General features: G+C 37.4%; 1 protein-coding gene across 3 annotated transcripts in view; it reads left to right on the forward strand.

Annotated features, from left to right (window-relative positions):
• RAB27B (RAB27B, member RAS oncogene family) overlaps window positions 1–24,907 on the forward strand; it is a 176,348-nt gene extending 151,441 nt beyond the window's left edge. For all 3 annotated transcript variants that reach the window (XM_055368170.2, XM_019013739.2, XM_004059450.5), the window contains 5 exons: window positions 6,979–7,150; window positions 8,779–8,864; window positions 13,738–13,841; window positions 17,388–17,511; window positions 18,615–24,907. In XM_055368170.2, coding sequence (XP_055224145.1) covers window positions 6,998–7,150; window positions 8,779–8,864; window positions 13,738–13,841; window positions 17,388–17,511; window positions 18,615–18,804 — 657 coding nt within the window. In that variant the 5' untranslated portion in view covers window positions 6,979–6,997 and the 3' untranslated portion in view covers window positions 18,805–24,907. The remainder of the gene's footprint in view (window positions 1–6,978; window positions 7,151–8,778; window positions 8,865–13,737; window positions 13,842–17,387; window positions 17,512–18,614) is intronic.
• The last annotated feature ends 1,508 nt before the right edge of the window (window positions 24,908–26,415 follow it).

Raw genomic sequence — 26,415 nt, forward strand, 5'->3', positions numbered from 1 at the left:
GATTGTACATCTAGAAAATTCAAAATAATAAATTGAAAAACCATTAAACATATGAAAACATACTTTGATTTGTTGTAAGTGAAATATAGGTCAAAACATCATTAACACATGATTTCAGACCTATCTAATTCTTAAAAAGCCAACTTAACAACCTTCTGTATAGATATACACCATGCCAATTGTGGTAAGGTTGAGAGATCTTGTTCTACAGATATGTATTGAATTATTTATGAAAAAACATTATGATGTCTGACATTTGCATCAAAATAATCTGGTAGGTGGAAAGTTATAGGGCAGATGAAAGAAGAATGGCCATATATTGATAATTTAGAAGCTGAGTGATTGATTATACTATTCTCTCAAATTTAGTATATGTTTGAAATTTTCCACAATAAAAAGTGAAAGAATATTCATATAGTTTCAAAAGATGCAACTAAACTAAGCCAAAGGCAAAAATGTTATTTAGAGAAAAAGTAATTTTTTGGTTGATGTTAATTTATATTTGCAATTTGATCTGAAACCTTTCATATGGGCACTCATCAATTAATTCTAAATAGTCTTTAAGAAGAGTTGAAATAAAAATTAACTGCCTTCCTAATAGAACAAAATGCTAAAAAAAAAATACACTAAAGAAGCTTCCCCTTCCCTGAAACGTGCCTTCTGTTCTCTTGGTAGTCTGCAGGTCCTTAGAGTACTTTAGCCACCCATAGTTTAATTCTAACCTTCAGGACATAAATGTGGTTACGGGAATGAATATTTCATAGTCAATTAGTGGGAACCACCCTGAGGCTATCATTCAGACAGTGAAGTGCTTGCTGTGAGAGTTCCAGATCTGAAAATGTACCTACTAAAGCCTGACATAACCCAATCCAACAAAGATAAATGAGGAAATATTAAACATCTGCTTATCTTGTGCTTGACAGCTTTATTTTACTGAAACTCTGTACACGGAATGCAAAGAAATATCGCTGATACCTTATCTGCCTATTATTTTGAGCTTTCCGAAGTGTCTTAAGAATACTAAATTGCCGAGGCGGGAGGATCACGAGGTCAGGAGATCGAGACCATCCTGGCTAACACGGTGAAACCCCGTCTCTACTAAAAATACAAAAAATTGGCCAGGCGTGGTGGCGGGCACCTGTAGTCCCAGCTACTTGGGAGACTGAGGCAGGAGAATGGCATGAACCTGGGAGGCGGAGCCTGCAGTGAGCCTTGATTGGGCCACTGCACTCCAGCCTGGGCGACAGAGCAAGACTCCGTCTCAAAAAAAAAAAAAAAAAAGAAATATTAAGTTGGTTTCTGTTAATTTAATACGTTAAAGTCACAGGTTCATAGCTTGTCAAAGCATTCTTGAGACTTATCCAGTAGACTGGCAAAGAGCACCAAAGTTTGTGTGGGTAATTCCAAATGTGGAGTAGCCATCAACACGTAACTGTAGCATTTGCCAAGCTCCCCACTGGCGAGCAAGGAGTATATCCTCAGAGCCATGCAAAATGCCATGCAAGTGAGAGGTGGTGATGAGGGTATGTTAGATGGCAAATGGCAAATGGATGCTTATACGGAGGAGCCCAGTTCTCTGAGCTCTGACCTATTCAACTGACAGCTTTATGTGTTCTCTGCTAGCATAAATTTTACTTTCAAGTGTAGTATCTCTGTGCTTTGCCTTTTCTCATGTTGTTTGAAACTATTCCTCTGAAGATATATTCTATTTTGAGAAGGTTTTGTACTCTTGTGCAACTTAAGATAGAAAAATGAGCTCAGGGGCCAGGCACAGTGGCTCATGCCTGTAATCCCAGCACTTTGGGAGGCCGAGGTGGGCGGATCACCTGAGGTTGGGAGTTCGAGACCAGCCTGACCAAAATGGAGAAACCCCATCTCTACCAAAAATACAAAATTAGCCAGGCATGGTGGTGCATGCCTGTAATCCCAGCTACTCAGGAGGCTGAGACAGGAGAATGGCTTTAACTCGGGAGGTGGAGGTTGCGGTGAGCTGAGATGGCGCCATTGCACTCCAGCCTGGGCAACAAGAGTGAAACTCTGCCTTAAAAAAAAAAAAGAAAAATGAAAAATGAACTCAGGAAGCTAGACCTGGAAAGCAATACAGTGAGTCTTTAATCTAAATACTTACCTCATTGATAAGAAGGGAGAATCCAAGTCCTTGCACTCTGATGGACACCACTTCCACAAATGGCTCATGAGATTAATTTCATTAATCATGACATTTGCATGGCTGCAGATAGCTTAAATAAATTTATACACTCAACAAATATGTATTGAGCTCCTTCTATATGGCAGCCACTGAGCTGAGCTCTGTGGATCCAGCAGTAGACAAAAGAGATCAAGTTTCTGTGCTAATGGAACTTACATTAAACAAAAATAGCGGGAGCTGAGAGATAGAGTGGGGAAGAGTGAATCCATGAGCAACTTCATTTGAGATATTCTAGCTATGGAAATTCCGTTTCTGCATACATGCAGGATAAAATTCCCTTTCCATATAAAATAAAAATATTCCTACTTTGTTTCTAACACAATTTGTATTTCAAATATAATAATAATCTTGGATTTTCCTTCTCTGTATGTGACTTCTCATCCAAAAACTGAGGGGCTAGACCACCTGATTACTTGAATTCCTTTTTACCTTTACGACTCTTCATTAAACAGAGCTTCATGGGTGTGATACATTTCAGTTCTTTTCCCTACTCTTTTTAGCCCGTTGCCTTCCCATGAAGGGCTTGTCTGTATCTAAAAGTCCTCCTGGTTCTTGTGGTACAGCTTGTGACACCACGATAAGGACTAAGTGAGATGCATTTCCTGAAACACTGCAGTCTTCTGGCCTTTTCTTCCCTTTTATATCCACAGAACCAAGAACCAACAAGACCATCAGTCATTGTACAGGAATAAACAATACTGTTAAACTTGTCAGCCTTTTGATCCTTCCCACATCATTTTTTTTTAGCCCAGTTCTAGGAAAATTTGCCAAGGCTTTTTTTTATGGTGTTGTATTTGCCGTGCCAACAACCAACAATAGAATATTGAGGCTATATGATTTTAGGACTCAAAAAATCACATAATAATAAAAAGAGGAGCTGAGCCAAATCCTGTATATGTGTGTGTGTGTGTGTGTGTGTGTGTTGACAGAGATAGACATAGACAGAGTGAGAGAGAGAGGAGAGTAGTGATATAAAAAATAAGAAATAAAATTCATTTTTGAAAGGAGCTTAGAAGTGAACTATCTCATACCTAGCTTAATATGTCAAATAGCCTATTGGAAAAATAAAGATTTTTCCACAGTGCCAAGCTTTGCATTAATTTCAGGTGGAATTTGTGTTAAATGTCACGAAGTGTCCAGCACCCTTCACTTATAGAAAAGAGGCAATGTGGGCCACAGTGGAATTGATTTGTGTTAGCCTGGATTGTTCACTCTGGATTAGACTTTGACTGGGAGGTGGCACCAGTATTGCCCCAGGCAGGTTTATGTACAAAAGACAGAGAACAGTCTGGCTGCCAATCAGGAAAACATGATAGGTCGTGTAGTTGGCAAGTGGTAATAGTCTCATTCTACAAGTGGGAAGTAATCTCCCGTGCCACGGTCCTGTATCTCCTCTCCTCATGTCTAATTCCCCTCCATGCTATAAGGTTAAATGCAAATTTTCCTTCCTCTGCAGTCTTCTTGGATCACTGCAGTCCCTGAAGACACTGTTTTGTTTGAATTGAAAACACAACCAGGATTTGACTCATTTATCAATTAATCATTCTACCTTGCAAAATTACGTTGTATTTTCTCAGATCCTTATTTCACTTTTAAGTAAATTCAGACCTTGTCAGAAGCTAGACTAGAACTTCCATTTTTAAAATTTTCATCTTTGGGCCTGACACTATGTATCGAAGACATTTAACTAGATTTGCTCATGACTTAGCGTTTCTTGAGACTGTCACGCATTCATACACACACATTTGCTAAAAAAAAAAAAAAAAAAAAAAAAAAAGTTAGCTTTAAGCAAAATTTTAAAGTATGTAGATGTGTCTTATTGACTCCATTCTTTTCACTTTTTCTGGGAGCCACGGAATCCAGTGTCTTCAATTTCACACCCCCACTGCAAAAACTCTGCTCAAAAAATTAAGGCTTTTGCCTAGGGAAGAATTTGGCTTTAGTTACTAATATCTTATAATAAATTTAAGCACTTTCTTTTTTCTGAAAATTAACAGTTTCATCCAATTCTACTAGTGAAATGACAAACATTATCACCCTCCAAAATAGTTTTACATGAGCAAGTTTAGGGGAAGAGGGAAAAAGGTAGAGTGATGGTGATAACAGACCTTAAGTGTGGGGGGAAATCATACTACAGCAGAAAACTTCTCTAGCTATCTATTTGGGTTGACTAAGAGCAGCAACTAAGAATAAGAGCAGCAACATATTCAATGATACAGTCCTGGTAAAATATTTTACCAGGCTGGGCGTGGTGGCTCATGTCTGTAATCCCAGCACTTTCGGAAGCTGAAATGGGTGGATTGCTTGAGCCCAGGAGTTTGAAACCAGCCTGGGCAACATAGCAAAACCCCATTTATACAAAAAATACACACAAAAATAACCAGGTGTGGAGGCGTGTGTTTGTAGTCCCAGCTACCAGGAAGGCTGAGTTGGGAGGATCACCTAAGCCAGGGAAGGTCGATGCTGCAGTGAGCCCTGATCATGCCACTGCACTTTAGCCTAGATGACAGAGTGAGATCCTGTCTTCTCCAAAAACAAATTTTTTTTGGAGAATCTGAGAAACCAGTCCATTCTAGGCAGTCACACAATATAGACATTTTCCAATGTCTGTATTGGAATAATTGAGACATGTGTATCCTTCATGGCAATAATTGAGACATGTGTATCCTTTTATTAAGGAAGACGGGTCTTGATGGGTGCTATGGATCTCTTCCTAAGAAATGATTATGCTTTGTCTAGATTTTTTTTTTTTTTTTGAGAACATCCATGGTCAGCAAAAATCCATCCAGAGAGCTCTACTAGTGAAGAAAGTGTGTTATATGGCAGGAAAGCTTTAGAGCAAAAGTATGAATTTGCAGCTTTAAAAACATCCTACCTGAAAAAGCATTAATTCATGAAAGAAACATACGTTCATAATAAAGTATAATGTAAAGCAATGCAAATATTCCAAATGATATAATGATACTGGATTATTTGATGAGTACCTCATTCTATTCTTCATTATTATTTACCCAAAGACGTAAAAGTTTTCAGTTTTGATTGGTGACTAAAGTAACAATATAAAAACAAAAAAATTGTTTTAATTTTTTGTACATGTACATGTACCAATTTTTTTACACATAAAAAGTTATTAGAATTATCTAGTGATTTTAGATATGTCCTCTATTAGTCCATTTTCATACTGCTATAGAGAACTGTCCAAGACTAGGTAATTCATAACGGAAAGAGGTTTAATTGACTCACAGTTTAGCGTGGCTGGGGAGTCCTCAGGAAACTTACAATCATGGTGGAAGGTGAAGGGAAAGCTAGGCACCTTCTTCACAAGGCAGCCGGAGAGAGAGAGATAGCAAAGGGGGAAGAGCCCCTTATAAAACCATCAGATCTCATGAGAACTCACTCACTATCATGAGAACAGCCTGGGGGAAACCACCCCCATGATTCAATTACCTCTACCTGGTCTCTCCCTTGACATGTGGGGATTATGGGGATTACAATTCAAGATGAGATTTGAGTGGGGACACAAAGCCTAACCATATCATGTCCATAGAATAGGCTGTTGTTGAAATTTAATTTTGATTACCCCAGAATGCTTCAAGAATACAGTGTTTTCTGGATCTTCAGAGGTGGAGAAGTCTTCCTCCCTGTCACATAATACTGAGATAAACCTTTGCATTCTAGAAAAATCTTCATAGGCCTTCCTTTACATGAGATATGACAAACCCATTTCAATTAATATAGCCCATGATTCAGGAAGTTGTATCGAGCAGTAAATTATTTTGCTCAACTCAGGAGTGGAGATTTCACCAAGTAGGTAATTGTGTCATTCAAATACACGTCCTGGTATTCTCGGTGTTACCGGTACAGGATTAAAGCTTGTCATGTCAGTTGTTAAATGTTTTAAATTAAAAAGGAATAATTTGTATACAGATTATATAGAAGGCTCATCCTGCATGGATAGATGCAAAACTTATCCCTCTGCTTTTTTATTCCATTATCTGTCTATAAGTGATGTCTCTCTGTAGGATATCTGCATCGTCTTGGACTGGGTTTTCTGTTCCCTGTGACTCTCTCCTCTTCCTAATACCATCCTCCTAATCCCAAATGCACTGGTTTTAAAACACAAGTCTATAACTTTTTACTTTAAGTTCTACTATTGCTGTGTTATATGGTTTGGCTGTGTCCCTACCCAAATGTCATCTTGAATTGTGGTTCCCATAATCCCCATGTTTCATGGGAGGGACCCAGTGGGAGGTAATTTAATCCTGGGGGCATTTATCCTCATGCTGCTCATGTTTTTTCATGATAGTGAGTTCTCACAAGATCTGATGGTTTTATAAGGGGCTTACCCCTTTGCTGAGCTCTCATTCTCTCTCTTGCCACGCTGTGAAGAGATTCCTTCTGCAATGATTGTAAGTTTCTTGAGGCCTCCCCAGCCATGTGGAACTATGAGTCAAACCTCATTCCTTTATAAACTATCCAGTCTCAGGCAGTTCTTTACAGCAGCATGAGAACAGACTAATGCACTGTGGCAATTGATATTTTGCATATTTTTCCATATTGGGTGATATGAGGTAAAAACATTTGTACTGAGTAAAACATTAGATGTGCCTTCACCCCTAAAGCTGCTTTGATCAAGTTAATTTCAAATATGGCAGAATAGAGGTATTCAACTTTTTAACCCTGAAAATTAAATTTATGTCATATTTTGATATAAAGCAAAGGAAAATCAACTTTAATCAAAACCTACTTGTTTTCCCTCTCCTATGCAGACCGACCAAGACCATCACTATGACCGATGGAGACTATGATTATCTGATCAAACTCCTGGCCCTCGGGGATTCAGGGGTGGGGAAGACAACATTTCTTTATAGATACACAGATAACAAATTCAATCCCAAATTCATCACTACAGTAGGAATAGACTTTCGGGAAAAACGTGTGGTGAGTTTTTAATCGTACTTCTAACCTTGTCACTCATCCCCCTATATAAAATAAGAATCAAGAAGCTATGTTTATTGCATTGGAGTCTGTCTTTTGTCACACGAAATTCATAACCTGTCATTTTAATTTATTTTAGAATATTATTTACTACTTTTCAACTATAAATAACATTTTCCTAGAAAAGTATGAAGTGGCACTCTCTCTTGTCTCCCAAAGTGTACAAGGCAACCCAAATCAATATTTTACTGATTTGCATAGTGTGTTTTCTACAAATTCTTAAGAAATCTTTCAAAACTTGAATTATTAGAATTTAAAAACATTAACTCTGATCTGAGTTAAAGTCCTCAATAAGAGCAAGTGATCATTTCCCCAGTCTTAAGAAAGAAGTTAAAAGTATGATTGGCAAATATCTAGAACATGAGCTTTGTAAGCTCTTGCTGCATTTTTATTTATGTGTAGACTCAGCCATCAATCACTGGCTTCTTATGAACAGAATGTGAGACCAATCATGCTGTTTTCCAAGATAAGAGAGTTTAAGTGAGAATCACAACCACTTCCTTCTCCTATGCTAGACGCTATTGACAGGAATAAGGATATTGTGACATGTGAGATGTGTAGCATAGGCACAGAAGCTAGGCCAGATTTACTGCCACCCTGGGTATTTTTGATTGCCAAGATGGCTGTGGCTTCCAGTTGATGTCACAAATCTACTCATTCCTTGAGAATTGGGAAAGAAAACAAAAGAAATGGTAACTGGAAGCCATTGCCTGGGAAGTTGAATCACGGTTTTTTTATAATGTGCTGGACCTGATCTGAAAGTCAATACATGGTTGTGTAGGCTTAGCAAACTCCCTGACAACCCATTCAGAGTTTTCCTGCCTTCTCTCCTTTCCAGTATCTGGGTATATGTCCTGGCAGAACTTTCCCTTTAAAACGTATTCACTAAACTATACTTAAGGAAACTGAGTAAATATTACATCTTTTAGGCTTTGCTTAAACAATAAAAAGGCCAGAATTTTTTTAAAAAAATTAAACTTACCTAAAAAGAGCCTTTGACTAAATGACTAGTGAAGAAAGGCTTGAAATGTCCCGTGTCAACTTATTGAGAAAGTCTGTGCATATTTCATGGCTAAGTCATTTTGAAAGTCCCTTTCACAGTAAAAGATATTCGGGTATTTGTAAAGCACTTTACTGTTTTAAAAAAAATGCTTTAACATCTGTGATTTCACTGAAGTTTGCAGTTTGAAGTAACTCTGTAAATCAGGAAGGGGTTATGGGTCTCAATTTAGAGATAAGAAAATAAGACTCAAAGAGGTTAAATGAAGAGTTTGTATTTGAACCTAGAACTTGGGTCCTAAATCTGATGTTTGCTGCCTCATAAGGAAATGACAGAAGGTGTCTAATTTAAGTTTGCAATATGCCTAAACTGTGTTGAAAATCATACTTGCACTTGACATTTAAAAGTGAGAGTACATGTGATAATTCTGGAAAAAAATAAAGCAAATATTTATTCTGCACTATGAACTTTGATTATAGTAATTGAGAAAAAACATGCTGAGTGAACCCAAAGAATTTGAGTGCTGACAAAATCCAAAGCAATCTCAACTAATGAACATTGTATCTTTCAGGTTTATAATGCACAAGGACCAAATGGATCTTCAGGGAAAGCATTTAAAGTGCATCTTCAGCTTTGGGACACTGCGGGACAAGAGCGGTAATAGTAAATTGCTTTATTTGTGGCTACACATAGCTTAGAAAAACTTACTTTAAAACGAATTCTGTATGTGAACTTGAAAAACAAATAATATGCAACTCTTCTCCTGGTTTCAAAATAGACATTTGTATCCAGAAATAAAAATAAATGATTTGTAATTAATTAATCACAGTAGCACTGTGCAGTTGGTATGAATTTCAAAAATCAGACTTTCAAAAATCTCTCTGAAGATTCTTGCTAGGCACTGTCTTTGCACTTCTTAGAAGGAAAAAAAGGTTCTCCAGAATTTAATTGAATGAAGATGGGAAATTAACACCGTTATAAGTGCTACTTGAAGAGGGAGTTGAAGAAAGGGTGTTAAGATCTTCCTTGTCTCTTTCTGTTATTTCAACACAGCCTCTTTGTCCCATGCCATGGGACTGGCTTTGTCCTTTCAGACTTTGATCTTAAACAATTGCCCTCCAGCTAGAATATTTTACTCCTTCCCACTTTTTCTGATCCTCTCCTTGTACCAGGCCCAGCTCATATTTCCTCTCTTCTATGAAGCCTGTCTGAACATCCTAGCTGAAACAAACTCCCACTTTTCCTCTGAACTACTGCAGACACCAGTTATTTCACCCTTAAGGTCTAAATAATTATATGCCACCTTGTCATGAAATGAACATTCTATTTGCATCTTTAACTGTTGTTCACTGATTCACTTGGGGCCTTCTCACTCCAACAAAATTGTCATCTTTACAGGTGTGGAGATCTTGCCTGGCTTTCCAGCATTGTCTCTGGTACAGTGTCCAAGCTAATACTCGGTAGACAGTAGTGTTAATTCCTTAGAGCTGGAGGTACTATTCCATTGTTAGATGGAAAAACAAAAAGGATCCAAAATTTCAAAGTGCAGAAGACCCCAAGCTAATGAAGCTTTTCAATATTAGATTAAAAGTGGCAAAAAATTGGCAGAGAGGATATTTAGAAGGCACATACCTCCAAATCCTGCATCGTATGTCTTAGAATGCTTATGCTTGTAAACACTTCCGTCTTTGAAATGCATCCAAAGCGTTCTCACTTTCAGCGAGTGTAAACGCCAGGAGAGGTGCTGGGCCCTCTCTGTTAGCTTTTTTGACTGTGAATTCCATTTACACACACCCTTCAACACTGCTGGTTCCTCTGAAGCCATTCCTCACAAGAATCTCTGTTCATATGTCAGTTTTGTTGTCACAAAGATGTATGTTTTATAGAGCACTTTAATTCATTTTTGAAGAAGTAATATGAGAAAATGTGGTTCCCATATGTCCTCGCACATGATATGTCAGCCTTGCATGATGGCAGCCTTCTCTGTCTGTCCCCTGAAGGCAGCTGCTGTATGGGGGAAATGGGGAATACTCAGGGCAGCCTTCAGAACACTTGGGTTATTCATCGCTTGAGAATTTTGCATTCTGTGTATATATAAGGTGTAACTAAGCAACAAGATAAACAATGCCTCACAACTCAGTCCTGTGCCTAAGGACATCTGGCTGTGCAATCCATGTAAGATAATGGGTATTGATAGAAGTCACATCATGGGAAGGAAGAGAAAACACATGGCCCTTAAGGAAACTTAAAGGATACAGGGCACAGACTTCATTCCCAGTGAGGGGGAGGAGTGATAATGTGGCTTTGGGGTCTGTTTCTTCTGTGATCCTAGTGTTCTGGAGCAAAAGGGGCTCATCACTCAATGCGCTAGAAGCCAATACTATGACACTGGATTTTGAGAAAAAGAAAGGTTTTATTGCAAATCGACTTGCAGGGAGACAGGAGGGTCAAGCTCAAATCTGTCTTTTTGTTCTGGCTTTTTGAAGTAGTAGTTTTATTAGAAAAAGTTGTGGCAGGGGTGGGTTCTAAAGGGGAGAGCTGGAAAGCCCTTGGACATGGGCAGTCATCTCTGCATTCTATCTCAGGGGTCACATGTGGAAATTCAAGGGGAGTTAGTATGAAACATGTGGTAGAAATTCAGGCTGTGACATTAGCAAGCTCATTCTGTACAGATTCCAGTCGGCCATATCGGTTCCAGTCGATTTCAGCCAGTTCTCTTATCTCATAAGCAGAGGGAGTTTCAGTGTTTCAGCAAGTTATTTCCTTCTTTATCTGCCATCCTGCAAACTCAATTTCTGTTCATCATTGGTGTCTGTAACTCTTTGGAACATGGTTTCACTGGTTCCTCCACCCTGCTGACTCAATAGACAGAATGAGATGGGTGGGGGAGGCTGGAAAAGAATTACTTGTCTCCCCGTGGGAGAAATGGGGGATATCAAAGACACTGGACAGAATAGAGCAAGATGTCTGTTACTGCTCTGGAACAAGCGTGTCCTATCCATGCTGCTGTGGAGGAGAAATTGTTTGCCCCAAACAGATCACTATGGCAAGCATGTTTTTGAGTAACTTTGTCATATGCTCTGGGCAATGAGAGGGAATAACAGACAGTTTGGTTCTCAAATGAGACACACACACTTAAGGAGAGAACAAAGAGCAGTTTTCCTGGCATGACACAATTATGGTCAAGTAGGAGACAATTTTGTGGGTACAGCTAGTTTCCAAAGAGGAAGAACTATTTAATCAAAGCACTATAATCTCTGTGGGCTTCCAAGGAATGGTAGAAACAAATCCACAAAAAAAAAATTGAATAAATTCTTTTGGTATTTCTGCTCTACATTTTTAGGTCATGATGTTGCCCTACAAACAAATCCTACTTTGGAAATAAATAGCAGTGAAAATATCTCTTCTCCCATCTTTTGGTATGAAAAGTATCATTCTCTGTTGCAGTCATTTAAAATATTTAATAATTGTATATCTTTTACTGTTTCTTTCTTTCACTTGCACTGTTTAACTTCACAAATATTTAGTGAGCAAACACCAGGTTCTGAGCCATGAAAATATGATGGATAGCAAGTTAGAAACACAGCTCCCTTCCCCTTAGAGCTTACAGTCTAGGGTAGAATTTGGATGAATAAACAATTGCAATGGAGCCTTAGGATACTAACAGGAAAACAAAGACATAGGCAGGCCCACCAGGAGGAGCCCATAGCCCACATGCAGTGTTGGGAAGGCCCCTTCGGGAAGTGATATTTCCTCTGATACCATCATGTATTTGCTCATGCACAATGTATGAGTGAGTGCTATCCAGGCTCAACGAAGGGGTAGGAAGAAAAGGAAGCACTAAGACTAAGTAACCCACAGAAAGACCAGCATGTGTGAAAGCCCAGGGGAGCAGAGTGAACTTTCTAAGAACTAAAAGAAGATCAGCATGTCTGTGGGTAGTCAAAGGGGTGAAGTTGGATAGATGAACAAAGATCACTTCCTGCAGAGCCTTGCCAGCTTTGTAAGGAGTTTGTGCATTACCTTACGAGTGATGTCTAATCATTAAAATGTCGTTAGTAGAGCATTGATATAATCTATGGGAAGAAATGGAGTGGTGATAGGAGTAGGGTCCCAAACAAAACTGGACACGGGAAGCCTAATCAGAAAGCTGTTGAAGTTGTCCAGGTGAGAGAGAATGGGTTTGGAAGTAGAGTAGTGGCAGAGTAGATGGCCAGAAATGAGAAGGTCGAAAGATATATGTTAACTGTAGACACCAGGTGAAGGAGGAAGGGATCATGGCAACCAGAGGGATGGTGATGTCATAAACAGAAAAAGAAAGTAGGAAGAGTGGCCAGTTTGGTTTTGGATGTATGAAGTTGGAGATGCCTGAGTTTCCACCAGGTGGAAGTATCAAACAAGTAATTAGGCATCTAATGTGAAAGGCAGGGAACGTCTGGATCTCTAATTTTGGGCTTCTCAACACACAGGCTACAAATGAGCCACGGAAGTGGATAAGATTATCCAGTCAATGTATATAGAGTGAGAGGGGTCAAGAATAGACCTCTGAGGAAACCAACACAAAGGATCTACAAAAAGGCTAAAATAGGAGACCAAAAATTAGAAGAACATTTAGGATAGGAAGCGATATCTCTAGTTCAAAGTTATGTGCCTTTCTAAAAACCCATTCCCAAATTCAAAACCTTCTCTGGTCTCTATATGTGGTCTCTGGTTTTGCCCATTGCTCTTATTGAAGTGAATCTCAACACATCTTTAACTTCACTGAAGATGGTTGGTGGTGGCTGGGGTCGGGGCTGAGGGCATGGAAAGCTGACCAGGCAGGGAAAAACTTTGCATTGCACACGAAAGAGCAAATTCTCTAAAATCCTCATTAGAAATGAGAGTTCTTTCCTTCTTTCCTCAATGACTATGTCTCTTTTCTGTCCTGACCCCCACTCAGTACTCCAATCATCTTCCTTTTCCTCGTGAATCCTAGATGCCAACCTGAAGCTCAGTTTTACCCCCAAACAGTGCTTTTTGAAAAGAGTTTTGTCATCAATATTCTTCCTTACAAAAGAATTCCAATTCCTGTAGCTAACAAGTTGCGGTTTCCTTCATATCATCACAGGCATTCATTTTCAGGCTACTGTGTGCCAAGCTTTCTTCTGGGCACAGACAAGAAAGATGGAAAGTATAGGTTAAAGTCCCCACTCTAAAGTGCTTTACATTTTAAATGTGGACCACAAAATGCCCATGAACCAAAAAGATTCCAAGAAGCTGTGTAAGCAAATCCGTGATTGAATGTTACAAACTGTGTGTGTAAAGTGCTGTGAGATCAGAAAGCCAGGAAGTGGTCTTAAAAAAAAAATCTACAACCAGATCTTCTCTCTTGGTTCTTCAGCAATTTCTCTGCCCACATTCCCATTTCCCTAAGACATTCCGTAAGGGCCAGTCACGGAGAATTCATACCTGAAAGGGAAACTGTTATTTGTGTTGTTGTCAAAGATATGTGGACTAACTTTCAGAACTATCCCCTGTGTTTCCTCGGCAGGTTCCGGAGTCTCACCACTGCATTTTTCAGAGACGCCATGGGCTTCCTATTAATGTTTGACCTCACCAGTCAACAGAGCTTCTTAAATGTCAGAAACTGGATGAGTAAGTGGGACTGAGTAATGTGCATTGGCCGCTTTGGGACCCAACTGCCCTAGGTGCTTGTTGGTCTTGCAAGATGAAACCAGATTGGATACCACAGATTAACTTTCAAAGTCATGAGTTTAGTGTTGCCTGTGCCACTGTGTCACCTTCAAAGTGGTGGCCTTTATGTGGACCACCCTAGGTAGCTTGGAATTGTATTTTCTAAATATCTAAAAATTGATATTTTTAGAGGAAGCCTATGTAGCTTTATCACCACTTGTATTTAAGATCTTTATTATTGTCATTGAAAGGCCATTGATTCCACTTTTCCAGTAAGTCTTGAAGGACTTCTTAAAACTAAGTGAGCTACTACATTTGACCTGGAGAGATCACAGGGAAAATTGGCAGTATTTTCTGAGGGGACACTGGCACTGAAGGTGTGTTAAACACTAGTGGGTTAATTAGGTGTGAAACCAGAGCAGACCAGTCGCATGATGATAAGGTGAGGCATAGCACAGTGTGTCAGTCAGTCAGCTTGCTTGGGAATTTTACTTTTAAAAAGGGGTTCAAATGTGAGGAAACCATGTAAAGACAAATCTCCAGCCCCTGTGGAAACTTCGATATAGTACAAATTGAAATGTTGCCTAATCAATTACTAAAGTCATATTGACATATATCAACACAGGAGAGAAGTATTGGAATTTTCCTTTATGTTTTACTTGATGTCATAATAAAGGGCATATTTCATTTGTATTTTTTATTACAAATAAGAATTTTGATCCTAGCAGGATATACAAGTAGCAGGACAGCTGAGTCGTCCTATGGGGCTGCTCTTATCATTTCCAGATTTGTCTGGGCCATCTGTAGCTAGAGTTGTATTTTTTAAAAACTAGATCATGTTATTTTCCTGCTCAGAGTCCTTCTGTAACTTTCCATCTTACCCGGAATAAAATCCAGAGTACTTCACTTACCTACAAGGTCACTGTGATGATGTCTGGGCTTCCTCCGTAATTCCCTCTTACTTGGGCCCCGCTCACTAGCCTTCAGCCAAACTGCCTCACATGCTATTCCCAGTATGAAAATCATGCCATTCCCTTTATCTGTTTTCTCTTCTTCCATTTACAGCCCTGTGCTAGTTTCTTCATTCCCTTCAAGTTCTAGCCAAACTTTATTTATCTCTTGACTGACCACTCCATCTAAAATAGTACTCATCACTCTGTATCCCCTCAACACAATTTATAGGTCATGGCCATCACCTGATAATGTGTTATGTATTTTTTGGTTTACTTGTTGTGTTAGTTCATTCTTGCATTGCTGTAAAGAAATTCCTGAGACTGGGTAATTTATAAAGAAAAGAGGTTTAATTGGCTCACAGTTCTGCAGGCTGTATGGGAAGCATGTTGCTGGCATCTGCTTGGCTTTTGGGGAGGACTCAGGAAACTTACAATCATGGGGAAGGTGACGGGGGAGCAGGCACATCTGACATAGCAGGAGCAGCAAGTGAGCAAAAGGGGACGTGCCACACACTTCTAAGTAACCAGACCTCATGAGAACTCACTATGATGAGAACAGTACCAGGGGATAGTGCTAGACCATTCATGAGAAATACTCCCCCAGGATCCAGTTGCCTCCCACTAGGCCCCACCTCCCACATTGGGGATTACATTTCAATGTGAGACACAGATCCAAACCATATCACTTCTACACCCACTTCAAGTTTTACCCAAACCTTATTTGTCTCTTGACTGACCACCCCATCTGAAATAGTACTCATCACTTTGTATCCCCTCAACACGCTTTAGAGTTCATTCAGTCCCAGCCATCACCTGACATGATGTGATGTATTTTTGGTTTACTTGTGTTTTTGACGCTTTCTACCACTAGAATGTAAGCTCTTATGAGAGTGCAGACTTTTCCATTTTATTTCAATGCAATATGCCATACCTGGGTGAGTGCCTGGCACAGAGTAGATGCTCAAAATAGATATATTTCTTATCACTACATATTATGCAAAATTGGTAATATATTTTGTATATAATTCATGATTATATATAATAATTATATAGAACCACTTGGTGTGGGTTCAATAACCTTGTAACTAATGGGGAAACAAATTCTGACTTTCATAATTGCTTCTCCAAATGAACGTTTATCTTAGGATCTGTCCTTTATTTCCATTTAATATTGTATTTCATTACCCAAATTTTGGTGGTAGCTTTAGATTCCGAGGAGACAAGGAGATAATAAGCTTATTAAATTCTTTCAGAGAATGGTTTGTTTATCCTTTTTCAAGGCAGATGAGAGTCTCCCTTGTTTTTAAACGTCTCCAGAAGGATATTGCTGAGATTTAAGATAATTAATTGTCATGCCTAATAACACTTCAATTTTTAACACCCAAGTAATTGGTGTTACAGGGTTAGCCTTTCTTTGTCTTCTTCCTCTAGTCTTGGCAAGGTAGCACACAGCATGCCTTATGATAGACATTAGAGCAGCCTCTGTAACTTCAAAAACACAGCTTGACAGGTTTCTTATATTTTTTTCCCTTTTTTTCTTACCATTCCCTTCCTGCCCTGCCCTGCCCTCCCCTCGCCAACTCTCCCTCCCTCCCTCCCTTCCTTCCTTCCCTCCCTCCCTCCCTCCCTCCTCTTTCTCTCTCTCTCCTCCCCCCTCCACCCACACATAGTGTTTTTTGGAGAAAAGAGAAAAACAAATTACTTGTCTTAAAATTGTTTCTACATGAATTTGTAGTGATTAAAAAATGCTCCACACTATAGATCATCACTTCGGAGGTTAGAGAAAGGAAAGGTAACAACTTCCTAAAGGAAAAAGCAAATTTACCCACTTAAAAATCATGTTCTATTTACCTCCATCTATATTTGAGGAACAAATGGTGTGAAGCAGTTATGGCCATCTCAGGGAGCATTTCCCCAGATGTATTCCGTATTTACTGAATACTTACTATGTGCTAGCAACTTGGTATGTATTATTAGAAGATATACTGTATTATTAGAAGAAATCCCCTTATTTATTATTATGTATGTGTATTATGTATTATTAGAAGAAATCCCCTTAACCAAGAATAGCACATGGATTGAAAAGATCTTCCAGAGGAATATATGTGATGTTTTAATGAATTACTTAATAATAAAAGCACCTAACATTTACTAAATATTTGGTATTGACAGAGGTGCTTCATATATATTATTAGAAGAAATCTCCTTAAGCAAGAACAGCGCATGGATTAAAAAGATCTTCCAAAGGAATACATATGATGTATTAATGAATTACTTAATAATAAAAGCACCTAACAGTTACTAAATGTTGGGTATTGATACAGGTGTTTCATATATATTATTAGTCCCCTTCATAATCTGAAATTTATAAGGTGTTATCTCCGTTTTACAGATAAGGACATTGTGACTGGGAAGAGGAAGTAACTTGGCCAATATAACTAGTAAGCAACCAAACTGGAGATAAGCAATTAGATCAGGAATCTGGAATAAGAGCAGTCATTTGACATCACTTATTTATCAATAACTTGCTGGTTCCATCTGCTTTCTTTTCAAGGCCAACTGCAAGCAAATGCTTATTGTGAAAATCCAGATATAGTATTAATTGGCAACAAGGCAGACCTACCAGATCAGAGGGAAGTCAATGAACGGCAAGCTCGGGAACTGGCTGACAAATATGGGTAAGTCAGTTACACTGAGATGGCACGTGACTTGCACACTGCTGTTCAACAAATGGAGCAGAGACATTAGATTGATATTAGAAGAAATCCCCTTAACCAAGAACAGCATGTGGATTAAAAAGATCTTTCAGAGAGATATATGTGATGTATTAATGAATTACTTAATAATAAGAGCACCTAACATTTACTGTATACCTATAATGTGCTAGCAACAGTTCCTAGACATTAACTCATTTTAACCCATTATAACTAGAGTTATCTCATTTTATATATAAGAATTGAGTCACAGAGAGATTAAGTAACTGATGGAAGGCCACCCCACGCAGTTAGTGACAGGCAGAGCTTAAACTCAATCCAGGCAGTCTGAGATCAAAGCTCATGTTCTTAAACACTGTATTCTTCTGCCTCTCAATCAATAGATGTAAAACTCCAAGAAGTAATCCCTGACAAGGGTATGAAAATGTGGTCTTTATCCCAGCTGAGCTTGAATGGCAGCTTAAAAAAAAAACAGAAACAACACCCCATGTAATTGTAAATTGACTTCCGTGGCAGAATCTGTCATTATTCTTTAAATTTAAAGTAGTTTTATCATATCTGCCAATTTTTTATGGAAGAATTCTCCCTGAAAGCTGTACAATTTACACGTCTTCTTCAAACTTTTAAATCCAAATAAACATTGACTGTATTCACACAAATATCCTTATTCAATGCATACCTATTTTTTAAAGCAGATTTCCAGATAATTGAGTGGAAGGGAAGCAATATTTTAATAGTAACATTGGTCGGTAGTTTTATTGATCAGAGGGTATTTTTCCCCTCCTAATTTTTTTAAACAGTGATAATGCCTTGGCTTCAACTTCCTGACTACCTCTTGTGTCAATTTCCTTGCCCATAAAACTGGTTATAATCATACTAAAGAGCAGCTCACCAATTTTTACTCACTGAGGAAAAAACAAGGATGCTTTCCAACTTAGCCAGCAAAACCATAATCATTTCACAATCTCTCAGCCAGCCATTTTTGCATGTGTGATTCACTTGTACATCTTGCTGTATCTGTTCTGATTTCTTCCTCTCAAAAATATTTGCCATCCTTTCTATGCTAGCATACCATATTTTGAAACAAGTGCAGCAACTGGACAGAATGTGGAGAAAGCTGTAGAAACCCTTTTGGACTTAATCATGAAGCGAATGGAACAGTGTGTGGAGAAGACACAAATCCCTGATACTGTCAATGGTGGAAATTCTGGAAACTTGGATGGGGAAAAGCCACCAGAGAAGAAATGTATCTGCTAGACTTTACATAGAAACTGAACATCAAGAACCCCACCAAAATATTACTTTTATAAACAATGACAAACCACACAATTGTTGTTGAGTAAACCACGCACAATGGCATGTCTTTCTTTTTCTGCCAGAAAATCTATTTTAAGAAACCAGAATAGTCAACAGTGTTCAAAAGAATTGACTAGTTATCCCTGAGGCCCTTTCAAACATGATCAAAGATTTCCCAATGTGATCTCATCATCATGGATACTCAATTTGTTTTTTCTTATAGAGAAAATGAGTATATAAGACAATATACAAGAAGAAATATCAGTGAGTTTTAAATCAGAACAAGTTACCTGTCACATTGAAGAAAAGGGAGGCACTAAAGGGAGAACACAGAAAGAAGAATTTCTAAACTATTGGATTTACTTCATATTGAGTCAGATGCATACTTTTAGATTTGCACTGGGGAAAATGTACTAGCTAAAAATGGATACACAATGAAGAATTCTATTTGGCTAATTAAGAATGATCTACTATGTACACCCAATAAGCTGTACTAGAATGAATAAATTACTGATAAGGTTACAAATAGGTAAATGTCACACTTCTGTTAAAATGCAGGAGATAGTGTCATAATGCCGTCTTTATATTCTTAATAAATAGCACTTTGACAAGAACAGGACTGTAAATGACAAAGTACAAGACAAATACCCTGGGAAAAAAAATGAAAGTATGAGAAATTGGCATTTGTACAGCTGAAATTCAATGTATCTGTTAAAGATGTCTGGAAGGGTTACTTAGCCAAATTTTACTCAAGCCAATTAGGAGCTGACATTATCAGTTGGAATTAAGAGAACTCCAGAGGTTTCCATTTCAAACAAAATTTTAGAAATTGGTTTGGTGTTCAGCTTCACATTTCATTTTTTCTTAGCACATATTGATAAAATAGTCACAAGGAGAAATTAACAGTTACGGTTTATTAAATCTCTTTTAAAATGCAGTCAAGGAAAACTAGCCTTGAATTTTTTTTAGATAAAATATTATGGTGATATGAAACAAAAATTGGCAATTATTGCAGGTTTCCTTTTAGTTTACAAAAGTACTGGAAACTAAATCATATTTCTTCCCTCCAAATTTCACCCATTCCTTACTTTGAATCAATTGCAGAAATGCAGGTGTGTTACTTTGTTGATCAATAACTTTGGAACAATTATGGATCAATTCTATGGTCACTCTGAATTTTCATGTCATTAATCACATAAAAATTGATAATACCTCATTCTGTATTACAATATGATTTTATTTTGCCAAAGGCAAGACACCTATAGTTGAGCTGTATTTGGGGGATTGGGTGAGGAAGGATCTCTATCTTATCTCAACAAAAAACTGGCCAGTATTTTTGTTAATGTAAAGCTTCCTTTTCTTTCTAAAAAATAGTAACAAAATTATTTTTCATTGGCCTATTCTGTTCTTGTGTCTAAACTAACATTACATTAATTTTTAATCTTAGTTTCTGATAAACACAAGCCATTCCTATCAAAATATTATTTATTTCAGTCAATTTTACCAAATAACAAAGACAATATATTTTCGTTTTTTTTTTATTATGAGCGTATGATTTTTTGACAGGCTGTTTCCTCATCGTATAAATTTTTTCCAATCAAACCTACTTTTTTCATACTCTGTGCATATTTTTTGTGAAGTTATACACATTGAAGACCCTAAAAATCCCAGTCCATCATTCAGCTTACCTCTGCGAACTTCTATCTGGTATTGAATCAGTTTCAGAAACACAGACAGATCCAAGGAAATGTCTCTTTGTAATGTTCTTAGGATGGACTAGACCCATAAATGTGCCATGAATCAAAATATTAATAATTTGAAAGCTTTCATGCTGTTAGCCCCTGATGAAACTCTCAGCATTAACTGGCCAGCTCCTCTGATTTCTGCAGCATCGCAACAGGTTCTAAGATGGGTTGTGGCTGGGTATTCCCTCCCATGGTGTTTCCTCTGGGATGCTCTTCATTATCTCAATGCCTGTGCCATGAAGATAGAAAACTGTAAGCTAACATTTAAGATGTTTCTTCTGGAAGGAAAGTGAGCAGGAACAAGTTATATTGCCACTGCTGTGGCAAATTTTGGTGAACTTTTGGGGTCATTATATCAATTTTTTCTTTGGATTCAAATTGTAATGTCCTCTGCATTTCCTTAATAGGGAATGTGAAGCCTTTATAAAACTCTAAAAGTATTCTGTTTTGATATGTCTTTTTGTTTCTATTCGTTTTCAGTTGTATGATTGATTTACTTATGCCAAGATTCTGTCACTGTCAGTTATTTAATGAGTGTTTTTTCAGGATCTGTTTTAAGATCATTATTTGATAGCTGTAGCATGAAGCAGAGGTTGATGATGCCCATAATTGCAAGACTATTCCTGTAAAAATAACAATTATTGGGTAATAATTTCAAGAGGAATGAGAAGTGACAAAATTGATTTAAAATATTGTTCTACTTATAAATAAATGCTTGATCTAAAAAAAAATTTTCTGCATAAAGTTTGACATCTGACCCCAGATTCTATGTAATCATTATTAGAAATTCCTTCTCTCATTATTTCAGGATTAGTAGTTCTGTGTAATTCATTTTACAATTTCAAATTGTTCTCGTGCCATAAAGTATACAGACTACTTTAAAGATTTCCAAATCCCCTAATTTACCCCACAACAGCATGTAATTTTAGCCAAGATATGTCCTGTTACTAAGTATCTCCCAATGCTTTAGTAAAACGTATTTAGGAGAAATGTTGAAAATGTACATGAAGCTCCTTTCTGATATAGAAACCATTTCTGGAGTATTTACACTGGTTTGATGTTTACATTGCTCTAACTCGGTGCCTCAGATACCTCTGTGACCAAATTTGTCTCCAACCGCATAGCTCATTTCCTATAATGTTATATCATAGGAAGCCCTCACAGAGACACTAACACAGCTAAAGATCTTCTGATATTATCAGCAAGGGATGCAAGGACTTTATTGGAATCTGGAGAGTTTAACCGCCTTCTCTTGGTCTCCTCACTTACTTCTTATGAAGTTGGCATTACCTGAGACTCTTAGCTGTGATTAGGTACAAGCTTACCTTTTAGGGTAGAAAAAGAAAGATCCTTTGAAAAATGTATCTAAAATAATCCAGAGAACATAATGTTTGTCTTGGTCTGATAATGATAAGAAGTCAAGGATTGGCAGAGAAAATACTAAACGCCAAGAGTTGAGCCTGTGGGTCTCTCCGTAAGAGTTTTAAAACTCTTGCCAGTTACCACTTTATCCAATTTGCTATCATTTTCGTATTATCAGCTATCGCCCTGTAAAATATTCAAAACCAGCTATTTCTAAAGTAAACATTTTATCTGTTACTTTTAACCAGATAGGTGTCTTTGTCATCCTTCTACTATAAATTATTCTTTGCCAACCTGTACAGGTAGATGAACCAGGCGAGAGTTTTAATCAGCCTTTTCTTGTCCCCTTTGTAAGAAAGAGATGCTTGCCATAGAGAAGGACATGAGTACATTAAAAATAATTTCATAGCCACAATATGATGTTCTTTAAGCTGCAAATTGAGTACACTGGGAATCAACAAATTTGATGAAGCCTGTCTGTCTCTTCCCCAGTGGAGTGAGTGCAGCAGTCAGAAAGAGAAGCAATATTGTGCAACTGGTGCAGTGGTGAGTTAATCATAGTGTATAACCTTGTGTTCATGAAACAGGTTGTTCATTGTTCTGCATCTCTCTCCATTTAAAAAGGGCACACAATTCTTTCCTCATTGCATATTACACCAAACGTTTGAGGGAAAAATCCTCATTCGTAAAGGATTTTGGATTTATAATCTAAAACTCAACAATAAAGAAATAATATTCCAAGTCTCTGGTTTCCTAAGATACATAATAACTGTTTATAAAGAAGATCTGAGAGCTGATATTTGCCAAAGTGATAGAAGAGTTGTTTTTTCCTCTCTACTACCAAGCTTTAAGACATTAAAAGAAGTCTAGTGTATTTGAATATTTTAGAGAAAGCTTTATCATTTTTTAAGATGCCAAGATGCTGCCTACGTTTGCAAAAGTTGTCTAAGAATTTACCGTGAGCTATATTTTCTTCTGGATCTTTGACCAAGGTGATGTCAGCTTATTTCTGGGGAAGGTGTTGAGCTCTTACACATGAAAATGGATATAGGCTATTATCTGGGATGAGTGTCATTTCAATGCTTTATAAATCCATGAAGCTGCTTGTCTCCTAAAGTAGAACTGATACAAATTTTGGTTGGATATATGGAGAATTTTATAAATTTATTGCCTTAGAATTTCTGGGTGGAGACCCAACTACAATGACATTGTCATGCAAGAACTATAAAGATAATTAGAGTTAAAAGTTGTTTAAATTGTGCACTTAAATACAGCAGAACCTGGAGAAGGTCTTACTTCAAAGGTCGATTTTGAGTCTGAATAAAGAAAGACCTAGTAACAGATAGTTTTTTTGTTGTTCATTTTCTTCTACCAAGTAGAGGTTTATGCCCTCAGAACTAAACTAGTAAAAATATCTGAACAAAAAACCTTTCGTTGTTGGCATAAAAATGTGGTACACTTAGAGACATTTTGTTTATTGCATATAAATCTAATTTTTCCATAAATTAGATTTATCATATTTTCATAAAGCACTTGATTAGTTTTTCAAGGCGTACCATCACAAAGATGCTTTCCTGCAGAGTTCTTTGTATCAACAGCCTATGGTTGAGATATTTTCTCATTTCCTATATAGAGAGAATATCACTAACAAACAAGCAAAAACTTTAGTACCAAAATAGTGGAACTATTTTGTCATCTTTTGAGAAAAAAATATACAAAGAAGTCATCTTTTCATTAAGTGGATTCCCTGGTTCCTTTCCAGCTGGTTGTGGAAGTAATGGCTAACATCCCTCAGCTGACTTTGTCTACAAGGATTATTAGCAAATTCTGTAGGAGCAAGCATGTCTGACCTTAACTTAATGGATCCCTTATTCAATCAGTGGCTTCTGTCTTTATGTCTGTTGGCATATCAAAATGGTTTCTGTTCCTAGAAAAGTAATAACATATGCTTATCTTTATTCTTTTTCCAGGTGATTTTGTTTTCAAATGCTCTTTGCGAAAACACCTAGTGTTGTAGAAAGGAAAGTGGCCAGAAAGAACAACTTGGGACCATGAGTAGGTCATTAAATAGCTTAGTGATTTATCCTCATATAGGGCTTATAAACCCTGTATGTGTTTATATGTGCTTCACAGAGTTCGTGTCAGGCTCAAAGGAGATATGTATAAGAAAGTGGTTTGCAAATTATGTTCCATTTCATAAATAGACACTATTCACAAACTAAAATATAATAAAAAACCACAGTTGTAGTTTAAACTGCTTGATATAAAAAGAGGTATCATAGCAGGGAAAACACACTAATTTTCGTACAGTAGAGGTATTGAAAACTGAAAATGGGAAGGCAACTTGAAGTCATTGTATTTGATTGAAAATGTTTAATACATCTCATTATTGACAAAATATGTCATCTTGTATTTATTTCAAGGAAACCAATGAATTCTAGGTAGTATATTACAAGTTGGTCAAAATATTCCATGTACAGATAGGGCTTCTGTGTCCATAGCCTTGTAAGAGATACTGATTGTATCTGAAATTATTTTTTAAAAAAATAAATTATCCTGCTTTAGTTAGTGTGTTAAAAGTAGACGATGTTCTAATATAACACTGACGTGCTTCATTGTATCCCAACAGTTTACCTTCAAGTAATATTATCTTTATTTTTAGGCTAAGCACGTTTGATTATTTTGTCTGTCTCCTATATAGATCTGTTTTGTCTAGTGCTATGAATGTAACTTAAAACTATAAACATGAAGTTTTTATTCTATATGCCCCTTAATAGACTGTGGTTCCTGACGCACACTGTTAGGTCATTATTTTGTTGTACCAAAGTTCTAGTGGCTTCAGAAATCATAGGATCCAATGATTTTTTGGTGTCTGGGTATGAATACTATGGTTGAGAATTGTATTCAGTGATTGTTTCTGCACACTTTTCAAATAAAAAATGCATTTTTATCAATTATTTTCTGTACTCAAAGCAACTTTATTTCTGTGCTGAAGTTGAGTGTATGGTGAGTGGGGAACATTAAACCAATATTAGCATGGAACTTGTATCACATTAAAAATGGATTCCATTCCCAACTGGGAAATAAGTGATTTGGACTTAACAAAGTGATTTTTACTTACCTCTCCAAACTTTCCATTAATTATTTAAAGACTGGGCTTTGCGAGTGAATTTTTAAAATAATTTTGAAGGAAACATTTATTAAACTTAGCAATTAACATGTTGAAGTGTTCACTAGTACATAAGCACTTCCACGTATTATAACCTATTTCTTCTCCATAAGAAAATGCTGAGCGGGTGGTGGTATCTACCTTAGTGGCACACTGGTGAAAGATGGTGTTTGAGGCCAACTCCAGACCACAACTGTACAGCTTCCTTTACAACGTTCATTTGCAAAGGCTGACTTGTTCCCAGAGTGGATCTCCCTCCATATGTTACTTAGATTGGCTTTGCCAAGATAATGATGAGTTCTTAATTTAAAGATAAACAGCTCTCCCACTGCAGGCAAATAAATCCTTGGCACCATTCTCTCAACTTTATTCCCCAGTAGCAATAATGCTGTTTCTCACAGGCAGAATCTTTTGCCCACTGGGTTCATCTTAAATAATTCAAGATAAGTAATTGAGAACTCATTTTTCTTAATGGTTTTATAGAATTTTTAAAAAGTCATAGCATGCCCCATATTGAGGAAAGATAAAATAAAATAGAGCTGCTGGACATTCACTGTAATTATAGAATTTCTGTTTTTAAAGCCATATATAAGGTGTACTATTCACAGTTCTCCATGCCAAGGAGAATTTCATTTCCAATATGGATTGCTACTTGTGGGGAAAGAATAGCCATAATAGTGTGAGCATGGCTGTTCTCTTAGAAACTCATTTAGGTGACTTGCATTACAGCTCAGGAAGCCTATACACTAATTAAGATTTAACTAAAGCTATATTATAGGTACTCAATGTTTTGTGATGGTAATCTGACTTTTGCAATTATCATAGTTTTGGACTATTTCGCTGAGAAAGACAAAAGACTGTCCATTACCAAAAGGATAAAAATTAAAACCAGCAAGATTACAAGAGAGGATTTCATCTGTTCAATTGATACCCCCAAGAAAGTTACATCATGAGCTCGTTCACTCTCATGAGAAAGTGAACCAGAAGGAGCGATTAGGAGTTGTGCTGGTTAGAACATTGAATTATGAGTACTCCCACTCTGAGCAACCTTGGGACGTTTCTCCTCCCCTTACTTCCAAGGACATTTCCTCTAGCCAAGAGGGGAAGTCAAAGCAAGACCACTTAACTGAACCATCTAGGCGCAGTTTTTCTTTTGATGCTTTTTGCAGAGAACATGGGCTTTCTCAGTATATTAGGGAAACTAGACCCAGGAGGGGATTGAGATACAGATTCCAAAAACTTGTTGGCTAATTACTGCTCAGCATTCAAAGAATTGGAAGGATAACTTACTAATCA

Source organism: Gorilla gorilla, chromosome 17, assembly GCF_029281585.2.
Source record: "Gorilla gorilla gorilla isolate KB3781 chromosome 17, NHGRI_mGorGor1-v2.1_pri, whole genome shotgun sequence".
NCBI classification, from domain to species: domain Eukaryota; kingdom Metazoa; phylum Chordata; class Mammalia; order Primates; family Hominidae; genus Gorilla; species Gorilla gorilla.